The sequence below is a fragment of the Podarcis liolepis genome (genome assembly GCF_965112155.1).
Source record: "Podarcis liolepis genome assembly, chromosome: 9".
Taxonomy (NCBI): Eukaryota; Metazoa; Chordata; class Lepidosauria; order Squamata; family Lacertidae; genus Podarcis; species Podarcis liolepis.
Genome location: NC_139564.1, coordinates 15,415,376 through 15,427,730, shown reverse-complemented (window position 1 = coordinate 15,427,730; position 12,355 = coordinate 15,415,376). Strand labels below are relative to the sequence as shown.

At 43.7% G+C, this 12,355-nt stretch overlaps 1 protein-coding gene across 6 annotated transcripts in view; it reads right to left on the bottom strand.

Moving 5' to 3' along the window:
- PTPN13 (protein tyrosine phosphatase non-receptor type 13) overlaps positions 1-12,355 on the bottom strand; it is a 161,852-nt gene that overhangs the window by 17,245 nt on the left and 132,252 nt on the right. For 3 of the 6 annotated variants that reach the window (XM_083520397.1, XM_083520399.1, XM_083520401.1), the window contains 11 exons: positions 10,986-11,200; positions 10,795-10,893; positions 9,282-9,646; positions 7,894-8,068; positions 6,723-6,881; positions 4,824-4,995; positions 4,518-4,728; positions 3,210-3,280; positions 2,165-2,226; positions 1,053-1,164; positions 21-155 (listed from right to left, as the gene is read on the bottom strand). In XM_083520397.1, coding sequence (XP_083376523.1) covers positions 21-155; positions 1,053-1,164; positions 2,165-2,226; positions 3,210-3,280; positions 4,518-4,728; positions 4,824-4,995; positions 6,723-6,881; positions 7,894-8,068; positions 9,282-9,646; positions 10,795-10,893; positions 10,986-11,200 — 1,776 coding nt within the window. The remainder of the gene's footprint in view (positions 1-20; positions 156-1,052; positions 1,165-2,164; positions 2,227-3,209; positions 3,281-4,517; positions 4,729-4,823; positions 4,996-6,722; positions 6,882-7,893; positions 8,069-9,281; positions 9,647-10,794; positions 10,894-10,985; positions 11,201-12,355) is intronic. The other 3 variants (XM_083520398.1, XM_083520400.1, XM_083520402.1) reach the window with 1 other exon arrangement.

Genomic DNA, 12,355 nt, shown 5'->3' with positions numbered 1-12,355 from the left:
GATGGCTCACTTGACTGTACCTGGCAGGTGGTTCCCAGATGCGGCGTTACTACGGTTTAGCAGGTTCTGGGCTTCTTCATCTACAACATCTAAAAGGTACTGAATGACTTCGTTGTGATCGTCCACATCGTAAGAATCATCGTCTTGCACCTCTGCTTTAAATAAAACAATGTCACATAGCTGTTGCTGCCAGGGAGAAGAAAATGAGGAACATGTGGAATTGCAAAGCCCCGCTCCCCTTGCTGAAAGGCAATACAATTTTTAGATAATCTCTTCTTTGTTTCTCAGTGCTAGGTAATCCTTGAAAAAGAAGCAAACAGACTAAATCTCCCTTCCCCTTCCTTGGAAAAGAAGGAAATCATTATAGGACTGTGTGATCTACGCAAGTTTACTCAGCTACCATTGCTTGCGTTCATCCCTTGTCTCTGTTTCTCCATGTTTCTCACACCCTTCCTCTGGTGTAATCTGGAAATCTACTGTATTTTTCGCTCTATAAGACGTACCAGACCACAAGACGCACCTAGTTTTTGGAGGATGAAAACAAGAAAAAAAATATTCTGGAGTCTCAGAAGCCAGAACAGCAAGAGGGATCGCTGCGCAGTGAAAACAGCGATCCCACTTGCTGTTCTGGCTTCTGGGATAGCTGCGCAGCCCGCATTCGCTCCATAAGACGCACACACATTTCCCATTACTTTTTAGGAGGGAAAAAGAGAGTCTTATAGAGCAAAAAATACGGTATATCGAAAGCTCCTTGAGGAAGAGGCCTGTTTACAGCAAAACACCACAGCACTTTGGGTGGTAAACCCATTGAAAATCATGGACCTAACTTAGCCACACTGATTAAGTTCAACGGGTCAATGCTAAGTAAGACTTGAATAGCATCCAAATAAATGTACAATTCTAACAACATTATTGTTCAAAAACATTATACTGAAGCCGGACAATACAACCTAGAATACTTAGGCACAGCACCCTCATTCATTTTACTGTTTCAGTGCACTCCTAAAAGCTTTTGTAAGAGATACAAAATCATCCCACTCTGTCATCCTTACCTGAGTTGTTACTGTAGCTGGAAAAATCAGAGGCCTGACTACTAACGTCTTTAGATACGGTGACATTCCCTGGCCCTTTTGGACAGTGGCAGTTGTTCATTTCACCATTAACCTAACAAAACCAAGAATCATAAATCAGTTTTCTCTTTAAGCACTGCTGGCAATATGGGTTTCGGTGTTTTGGCCCCACGATTCAGGGAAGTATGCAGCTCGCTGCTGGAGCACAAGCGTAGCTCACAGAAGGCCCAAACTTCAACCCCTGTCATCGTCTAACTAGGTATGACATGGTTCAGACAGCGCCAAACCATGGTTTGGCATTACATGAAGCAACCTTTCTCCAATCACATGTGCCATTTCCCACCCTGACTTGCTGACCGACCAATTTAAAATGGTTTGCTATTAACATCTGAACTAGGCAAACTGTGGTTCGTACAAACCATAGCCTATATCCACAAACCAGAATTGGGAACCATGGTTTCATAGTGGTTTCCAGTTCTGGTTTGCAGACAAAACCTGCCTAGTTCAGGTCTAAGAGTCGGCTATGGTTTCTCTCTGAATTCAAAAGCAGGGACAGTTCGAGGAAATGAGGGAAGCTGCACTTTTAGGTAACGCTAAACAATGGATTGACTCTGCTTACAGAAAGACAGAGGAAGGAGGCTAGTCTGATATCATCAAACATGCAAATTTTAAATAAACTTTTCCAGACACTTCAAAACTTGACTAATCTAATATTTTTTTAAAATTCCAGTAAATGGCATTATCTGATTCATGTTTACTTCTGCTTAAATACTGGGTATTTAATATTTATTAATAAATGAACAGTTAAAAATGCTGGCTGGGAAGGTTTCCTCCCACTGGCAGAAGGAATTTCCTCTGTCAGAAACAGATTTCATCTGCCAGAAGAATCCCCTTTCTTCAAAAGGAAGGAAATCTGCTGGATCCAGCTCCAGCTGTTGACAAGCTGAAGACCATGTGAACAGCCAAGATCACCACTGATGTAAATTTGCCCTGCGCAAAGCTGTTCCCCTTTAAAACACAAACATTTCATTGTGCGGCACAATTCCTCCTGCTGCAGCAACAAGGGGAGAGAGTATCTGTTCTCAGTTACTTACTTTCGGTGCATATGCCTCAGGTCCTATTTCTGCTTTGCCATAGGGGTCTCCAAGTAAATGACCTACGAGAAGAGTGAAGAAATTGCATGATTTGTTATTTTCCAACAAACTAATAGGTTTCAAATTATAACTTGAAATTTAGCCATCTTGCGATTAAAAGTTACAGTGGTGCCTAGCAAGACGAAATTAATTCGTTCCGCGAGTTTTGTCGTCTTGCGATTTTTTTCGTCTTGCGAAGCACGGTGTCGGAAAAGTTTTGGGAAAGCTTCCAAAATCACCAAAGTCTTCAAAAACCTCAAAAAAGGCTACCACACCGCGTGCTATGAGTTGCTCCTCGAAGTCAAGTCGCAACTGTATTAACGGTTTTAAGAAAAAGGAAACAAACTTGCAAGACGTTTCCGTCTTGCGAAGCAAGCCCATAGGGAAAATCGTCTTGCGAAGCAACTCAAAAAACCAAAAACCCTTTCGTCTAGCGAGTTTTCCGTCTTGTGAGGCATTCGTCTTGCGAGGTACCACTGTATTTATCTTTCTTAAATGTACTTTTGAGGATGTTGCTGCTGCTGCTATTTTTATTTATTATTATTATTATTATTATTATTATTATTATTATTGTTGTTGTTGTTGTTGTTGTTATTGTTATTATTATTTCAATTTAAATACCACCCTTTATCAGAAGATCCCAGTGGTCGGTGTACATCATTAAAAACGCATTACAGAGCATCAATGATAAAAACATAATAAAAATAGAAAGCAAACTGATGGACAGCCTAATAATAAAATAGTCATCATAATAACACTCTTCTCCCCCACATTTTCACAAGTCATAGACTATTTAATAGCCATAGGCTTGGGTAAAGAGGAATGTTTTTGCCTGGTGCCTAAAGACATGTAATGATGGCGCCAGGTGAGCCTCTCTGAGCAGAGCACTCCACAATCAAGGGAGCCACCACAGAAAAGGCCCATTCTCTTGTTGCCACTTTTGAGAAACTATCCACAGCACAATATGAAATCAGCTTGTAAAACTGGTATACATTTATGCCCTTACCATTATGCTTTATTGACCTTGGACTTGAGCTATTGGGGCCTTTGGACCTTGGAAACACTGGATGGCCATCCCTGCGAAAATAAGAAACTCTTAAGCACAGTTTGTACAAACATTTCAAAATATACCTGATATCTGTCTGTAGTCTTTGAAGGTGACCCGGAAACTACAACTAATCCAGAATGCAGCAGCTAGACTGGTGACTGGGAGCGGCCCCCGAGACCACATAACACCGGTCTTGAAAGACCTACATTGGCTCCCAGTACGTTTCCGAGCACAATTCAAAGTGTTGGTGCTGACCTTTAAAGCCCTAAACGGCCTCGGTCCAGTATATCTGAAGAAGCGTCTCCACCCCATCGTTCTACCCGGACACTGAGATCCAGCACCGAGGGCCTTCTGGCAGTTCCCTCACTGCGAGAAGCCAAGTTACAGGGAACCAGGCAGAGGGCCTTCTTGGTGGTGGCACCTGCCCTGTGGAACGCCCTCCCACCAGATGTCAAAGAGAACAACAACTACCAGAGTTTTAGAAGACATCTGAAGGCAGCCCTATTTAGGGAAGCTTTTAATGTTTGATGTATTACAGTATTTTAATATTTTTTTGGAAGCCGCCCAGAGTGGCTGGGGAGGCCCAGCCAGATGGACGGGGTATAAATAAATTATTATTATTATTATTATTATTATTATTATTATTATTATTATACATGCTTTAATTTGATGGTTCGCTTCTAGTTGCATCCTTGCCTATGTTCTGGTACATATGCAAATATGAAACTTGGTTATTCTTATTTTCGTTACCCTTTTCTCTTAGCACTACAAAAAAGGGACATTGTGTTATGGGGCCTCTGAAACTTGACACAGTTTAAGGCCTCAGCATGTCTTAATCTGAGCCCAAAATATATGTACCGTAGATTCCAGTGTATAGGACGACTTTTAAACCCCGGAAAATCCTCCCAAAAGTCGGGGGTCATCTTATACGCCGGGTATGGGTTTGCTGGGCAGCGGGCTCCGCTCCACTCCAGGAGGAAGCTGCCCAGTGAAGCCGGCTTAGCATTGCTGGGCAGCTTCCTCCTGGCGCGGAGCCCGCCGCCCACTGCCGCATATAAGACTGCCAATTTGGGGGGTCGTCTTATACCCCCAGTTGCCTAATACGCCGGAATCTACGGTACATTACTGAAATTAAGCCGACTGGGCTCTTGTCAGGTGCCTGGATGGAAGACTGCATGTAGCTGTCTTCCCTTGAGCTGCATCATGGAAAAAAGGCAGGAATAAAGAAAATAAATAGTACAGCATTTAGCCATTCCTAAGAAGTACCTTGTTCCTTTCAACACCACTGTTGGAAGCGACATCTCCAGCGTCCTCTTTGCCTCTTTCAAAGTCATGCCCTGGGTGCTGATCCCATTAATGTAATGGATGACATCCAAGGCACGAAGAGTCCCTTCTACGGCTGCGGCAGATTTTGGAGCGATATCGCTAATGTATAACACTTGATAAAGGCTGTCGTGACCACCTGCAAGGGAGATGCCTGGAGGGGAAAAGGAGAAGAAATAGCACCATACATATTTTGCTTTTGCAAACAGAAGAGGACGGATGGGCAGATGCCACAAAAGTTTGGATTACCCAGTTCTTCTTTATGGCATGTCAAGTTAATGTCAGGTAGTAGATGTGGCAGCATGGGAAACTTAGGCGACTCCAAAACACGCCCAAGCACCAGCCTGACTGTCTTTGGAGCAGCTCGGAGGAAACTGACAGCATCTGTGTGGCTCATGTTAGTGACATCAGTATCATTAACCTGTGAAGATGAATATCAAAGAGAGAGATCTGAGATGCGGCAATGATTTAAACAACCTAAGCAGCATTTCCAGACAGTGCAATGATTGTCTGACACTATTATTTTACTTTTAAAAGACAACTGTTTAGGGAAGGTTTTAATGTTTGATGCTGTATTGTTTTTAATATTCAGTTTGAAGCCGCCCAGAGTGGCTGGGGAAACCCAGCCAGATGGGCGGGGTGTAAATAAATTATTATTATTATTATTATTATTATTATTATTATTATTATTATTATTATTGTTGTTGTTGTTGTTGTTGTTGTTGTTGTTGCCTGTCATGGTTGAAATATATAAAAAAATTGTCCAGTAGCTCCTTAGGGACCAACTAAATTTGTTCTTGGTATAAGCTTTCGTGTGCATGCGCACTTCTTCAGATGCCTGTCATGGTGATTGAGGAAGGGGGGGAGAGGGGGGCAGACATTTTATTTATTTACTTATTTCAGAAATTTTATATACCACTTGATTGTAGATTCAAAGCTGTTTACAGAAACACATGGGATTTGCACAAGGACCCCTTCAGGTGAGGTAATCACACACACACACACACACACACACACACAGAGCGCAAGATACAAACACTGAAGATTGGAAGAGGGAACTACAAACAGTATGAATTAGGATACTAGCATCTTCTCGGTGAAAATCAGTTAATTTATATCCCATTTTTTCCTCATGAAACACATTCAAAGGAACTTGCAAGAAGCAAAATTGGAGAAAAGATGCGTAGCGCTAAATAGTATGTAACAGCACCAAATAATACATAATAAAAACCAACATCAAAGGATAACATCAAAAATGCATAGAGGCAAATCACCTTGAGAAAGTCTTGTTGGAATAATACTTCTGAAAGGAACCAGCAATGTGCCCTTAGAAAGGACATGTACAACCAATGCGGCCGTCACAAGCTATTGTTAAGTAAACTGCTCTTGCAATGACAGCCACTGTAGCTAAATATAAACTAACCAGGCTATCGTGGAAACTTTTAGGTTTGAGATGTCTCTCCAGCAGACCAGGCTATATGCACGGCCACTGCAAATCCTTTAGCCCACTGCAAACATCTTTAGTCTGCTGCAGCAACAGCCTCAGTGCTGCTGTTTTGCCTTTCCCCCAAGTTTTATCTTTTAATTTTATTTATTTATTCAATTTATATACTGCCCTTCAAAGATAAAAGGTAAAGGGACCCCTGACCATTAGGTCCAGTTGTGACCAACTCTGGGGTTGGAGCACTCATCTCGCTTTATTGGCTGAGGGAGCCGGCGTACAGCTTCTGGGTCATGTGGCCAGCATGACTAAGCCGCTTCTGGCAAACCAGAGCAGCGCACGGAAACGCCGTTTACCTTCCCGCCGAAGTGGTACCTATTTATCTATTTGCACTTTGACGTGCTTTCGAACTGCTAGGTTGGCAGGAGCAGGGACCGAGCAACGGGAGCTCTGTGGTTTAACCCACAGCGCCAACTGCGTCCCATGCCCTTCAAAGATACAGAGCATAATAGCAGGAGGAATGCTTTTGCCTGGCACCTAAAGATATGTAATGAAGGTGCCAGGTGAGTCTCCCTGGGGAGAGTATTCCACAAATGGGGAGCCACTGTTCTCGTGTTGCCACCCTCTGGACCCTTTGTGGATTTGTTTTTCAACATAACAGGAAACAAACCAAGTGGTCCTTCTTCTTCTGCTTCATTCCAACTCACCTTGATCAGTCGATCTCCGGGTTGTAACCTCCCATCACTTTTGGCAGGGTCTTGAACGACGTCATGGATGTAACAGCCAACGTTATCATTGCCTTTGGTCACAGTGAAACCAAGGCTACCCTTCTCTGATTTAGTCAGGACAACATGGAGCTCCACCTCCTGGAAGGAAGCACATTTTCAGCACGTTTCAGACTGAGAACTAGCAACACAATACACATACACAGCTACATAGATCTGCATGTGTTATCTATCTGTGTGGTGGTATTTGAGGAATGCAATTTCTGCGAACAAACCAATTTGCACCTCCTGGACTAACATGCAGATCAGAAGAGAACTCTCCCTTGGATTTTCCTCTGAATTTTGCAATGCAGTTGTCCTGCCACGTTTTAAAAACAGTATATTTTAAGAATAAAGCATGTTTAGAAATATGCAAATTGAGACAAAATGGGTGGTATTCAATTAGTCTTTAATCAGAGAATACCCACTGAAACAAGTGGCTCTAACCTAGTCATGTTAATCAATGTGTACACCAACCAATATTTTTAAATATGGGTTTCTGTTTGGATTCTTTAAAAAATTGCAGATTAATGTGTGGAAACAGGATGGAGAAGATCTATGAATGAACATGTGCAAAACTGACCTGGGACAGAAACAGATTGATCCACTTGTCCCCAATACACAAGGATAGTTCAAGATAGCATGACACAAAGGAGGAGATAATTGAGGTCAGGTATGCATGTCACAGGTGTCTTTTGGGCAGTTTCTAAGTGGATGCACTAAAAATAGCTTCCGCAGTTTAAACCTGGAGCCCATTTGAAATCTACTTGCAGGTATTTCTTTTTAAATATGAAAATTAGATCCAATAGGCAAGGAAACATCCCTGTTTGGATCACCCGGTGTTTTCACTTTTACCTAAAAGCATCTGCGATGGGGTAGGGGAGGTCCCAACTGACCAGAGCAGCAGCAGAGTATTTCAATAAAAATAAAACAACATGGTACGGTCCACACAGAATGAAGTAGGGTAGATTTCTGATCTGCAAATTGGCACAGACGGCACAAAAGTCCACTGGGCTGCAACCGGGTAAACTGTAGCATTTTGCCGTGTTTGCACAAACCTAAAAAACCACGCAACCCTCCCTCCAACTACTGAGAAGGAAAAGTGGGACATTACTGGTTCATATTCATCGGCGTGTTTTTCAAGCTGGCTCAAAAGCGACGCAAGGCCTCCTGGCGCTGCCACCAGCTCAGAGACGGAGCAGCTGTATTTCTCGTCCGCTGAACCAGATGTGAAGGTGCGACATCTTGATATTGGTAGCAAATCCATTGGGAGAAGAGACGGTGGGTTACTAAAGGAAAAGGAAAGGAAGACGAAGAAAGGAATAAAAATTTAGGTTGGCTCCAGTGCCTCTGGAGGAGGGTTGAAATTGCAAAGGTGGTAATTTATTGATTATATTTTTAACCCATCTCTTGATTCTGAAATGGGATCCTCAGGGCAGTTCACTGGTTTAAAAGACCATCCACATGGCCAAAGCAGAGGAGATGGAGGTAGCCACATTGTAGTCATGTGTTTGCCCTGTTCACCTACATGGGAATGTAGGAGTCAGACCATTATCCATTTAGCACAGTGCTGTCTGCATTGACTGGGCAGGGGTCTCTCCCAGCCATACCTAGAGATGCCAGGGATTGAACTCAGGAACCTCTGCATGGAAAGTCAGTGCTCTGAATGAAAAGCAGAACTGGGACATTATTTTTCAATCAAAAGTAGTGTGTGGGTGAAGGGAGCTGAACCCTCTAGGCTAGGGTTTAGTGAATATGTCAATTTTGGTTTCTCTCAGTTTCTAGCTTTTCCAGTCTTAAGTTCAGCTCTCCATACTTCCACTTCAGTTTGCAAATTTATTTTTTAACAGTCCTTGTGAAAATTCACCAGCGTTTTCCTGAAAATAACCTCTAAATACACACTTCTCTATATGCAATTTTACCAAATGCACACATTCTTGCAAACCAAATCCCCCTAACGCAATGCATTTGTGTATGTCATTTCCACAAATACACATGTTTTATATTTACCCTAGTATATGTACTTTTGGACACATTACCTGGCCGGAGACCTGCATTGCAAAATTCAGAGGTCCGAATTTTGAAAGGTGACTTTGTTTTGGTTCATGTGTTGCTTTGGAAAGCATGAATTAGTAAGCTTGCCTTCAGATGCAAATAGAGTCAAATTTCTCCTCCCTCCCTACCCTAGAGTTTACCTCTCTGCAGTCAATCGACCCAGGTATTTTTCTCTTAAGTCAGTCCCTTTTCAGTTATCAGAACAGGGCTTGGAGGACAGAGAGGAATTTGTTGCTCTCTTGCTGCAACTGCAATCCCACCCCCAACTGAAATGGATGCAAAAATTAGGACTCCACCTCAAACCTCATTTTAGACATGAATGGGGAATGTTAGATGCACAGCAAACATGGTTTCCCCCTTCGAGTCTAGCAGGACTCACAACTTATCATGTTAAAAACCAAACTATATGACTAAATTAATTTAATGAAACGAGCCAACAGCACATGCCTGTTCTCAGTTTCTGGTTTCCCTGGTGTCTCATGAGGAGCACAATATATGGTGCGAATGGTTTCCTCTTGGCTGCAGGGCGTTTCATAAGGACTAGGTGCCTCCGCTGCCGATTTGTTGGGGTTTTGGTATAGGGCGGAGCTCCACTTTGTGCTCGCTATCTGGGCCGCATTCGCAGGAAGCTCCTCCCCTCCGCTCCCGCTGCTGTCGCTGTAGCTGTCCCTTCGAGAGGGGGACTTGATCCGCTTCCTGCCCTTGTCCGTGGCTTCGTTTTCGTCAGAGCTGTCGTCTTGCTCCCCGTTAGGTTGCTGAAGGTTGCCTTTGCTGACATCAGGGAAAATCTGCTGAGGGGAATGGATAGGAGTCTGGAGGAGAAAGGACAAGAAAGTATGGCAGAAACAGGACCAAGCATGTCGGCTGTGGTTTCAGAGAGCCGGTGTCACTGTCATGCGTAATGCACATGTACGCCCCCACCGACCCACCCAGGTTTTCATTGTTTGTATAAAGTACTTTGGAGGCTATTAAACTCCTACACCAGATTAGTAAAAACACACTTTTTGTTTGGGTGAAGCTTAAAAGGAACGTCTCTCCCCCCATATGAACCAACCCAGACTTTGCGATAATCATCCAAGGCCCTTCTTCTAGTGGCTCTTCCATGAGAGGTCTCATGGAGGTCTCATGGCAACACAAGAACAGGCCTTTTCTGCAGTAGTTCCCCATTTGAGGAATGCTCTCCCCAGGGTGATTTGGCTGGCGCCTTCATTATACATCTTTAGGAGAAAACGTTCCTCTTCAACCAGGCCTTTGGCTGATTATCACCCTATACCAGTGGTGTCCAAACCTTTTTCAAAGTGAAGCGCCGTGGCGGCTGACCAAAGTTGTTAACCTTTTTTTTAGGATGGAAGTTGCTGAGCTTTTTTTAGGATTTTACCCCAGGAAATAAACCGCCACAGGGGCCAGATTAAACTGACTGACGGGCAGGATTGGGGCCCCAAAACGAACTTTGGACATGCCTGCCCTATACCCTTTTAAATGTGATTGCAGGAGGAGGGGATTATTGGTCTGTTATTGTTATTTCCCCCCCCTAAATTTTGTGTTTTTTATATTGTAATTTTATGTTGCGAACCCCCCTGAGAGGTACGGATGAATGACGGTATGCAAATAATAATAATAATACTAATACTAATATTACTAATAATAATACAGTGGTACCTCTGGTTACATACTTAATTCGTTCCGGAGGTCTGTTCTTAACCTGAAACTGTTCTTAACCTGAAGCACCACTTTAGCTAATGGGGCCTCCTGCTGCTGCTGCGCTGCCACCGCACGATTTCTGTTCTCATCCTGAAGCAAAGTTCTTAAACCGAGGTACTATTTCTGGGTTCGCGGAGTCTGTAACCTGAAGCGTATGTAACCTGAAGTGTATGTAACCCGAGGTACCACTGTAATGGAATCTTTGATGCACCTTTTCATAAAAAGTCACTCACAACATCCAATGTGCTACCATTCTTACCAGCAGAGAAGGGTCAATTTCGGGCAGTATCCCAGGAAGTGGCCTGCAGAGGAGAAGGGTGACTTCGGGAGATGTTCCCCTAAGAGCTGAAATAACCTCCTAGATGTAGAAGAGATTCAAAAATCAGGCACAAACGCTGAACAGGAAGGTGTGTCTACAACTGAAACAAGCCAACAGAAAGAGGTGCTGACCTGTTGGGACAGTCCTTTTAGAGACGCTCCGTTCACTTTCAGGATGACGTCCCCAACCTCGATCTGTCCGCTTTCTGCAGCCGGTTGCCCTGGGAAGAGCTTTTTAACCCTGACTATGCTGGAACCTGGCTGCTCTGGAGAAACGCTGTCCTCTCGACAGAAACTGAAGCCTAGGCCCGAGCTGTTTTTCACCAGCTTCACCTCAAACGTGTTGTCTGCAGAAAAGAAAGGCAAATGTTATTGCGGCACGTGAAGACGCCTGATCTCACTCGCTGGTCATGCTTCAAACACTCTCCTCAGGCACCAAGATGCATAAGTACACATCCACAACAAATGGAAAGCAGAAAAATCGATACTCACGCAGCCTAAGATGCTCTGGTTGCTGCAGAAGTATGAGAACAGAACATTTTTATACCACTCGTTAGAAACTTGGGACAAGTTGCCCACCAAACAAAGCAGCCAGTACTCCAGAAATTAACAAGCCAAGTCTACTTCTACACCATTCATTTAAGGTACTGTGATACCACTTTAACAGCCATGGGTTCACCCAAAGAATCTTGGGAACTGAAGTTTATTAAGGATGCCAAGAGTTGTTAGACCATTATTACCTTCACAGAGCTGCAATCCCCAGAATTTTCTGGAAGGAGGGGTTGATTGCAAAACCGCTCTGGGAACTGTAGCTTCCCAAGATTCCCTGGGGGCAAGCTATGACCGCTGAAGTGGTACCATAGTGCTTTAAACATAGGTGTGGACGCAGTCCAAGCCACGTGGAAGAGTGCAGAATGGAGGGTGTCAAACGTGAACAATAACTGAATCTGGGAGAAAGGTACAAATACAAACCTTCATAATTTAATTCCACTGGAACATAGGGCAAGTGATAACGAAAAACCAAACCGAACAACCCAGGATATGAATAAACACACTAATAGATAGGAATTCTTTTCTTCACACGAGGGGCCTGGTTGACTTCCAATGGCAACAAAGCCTCAAGCGGGAAAATTGAAATGAACATCAGTAATGACAACTGGAAATTCTGTAAAGGTTGATGAGAGTTGTTAAGAAGTCTGCTATCTCCCCCACAGAACTACAATGTGCTTTAACAATCAAGCCTTCCCAGGGAACTCTTGAGAATTGTAGATCTGTGAGGGGAACAGGGGCTTCCTAACAACTCTCAGCACCCTTAACAAACCCTTACTCCCATCGTTCAGCCAGGACACTGAGGTCCAGCGCCAAGGGCCTTCTGGCGGTTCCCTCACTGCGAGAAGCCAAGTTACAGGGAACCAGGCAGAGGGCCTTCTCGGTAGTGGCACCCGCCCTGTGGAACGCCCTCCCACCAGATGTCAAGGAAATAAACAACTATCTGACTTTTA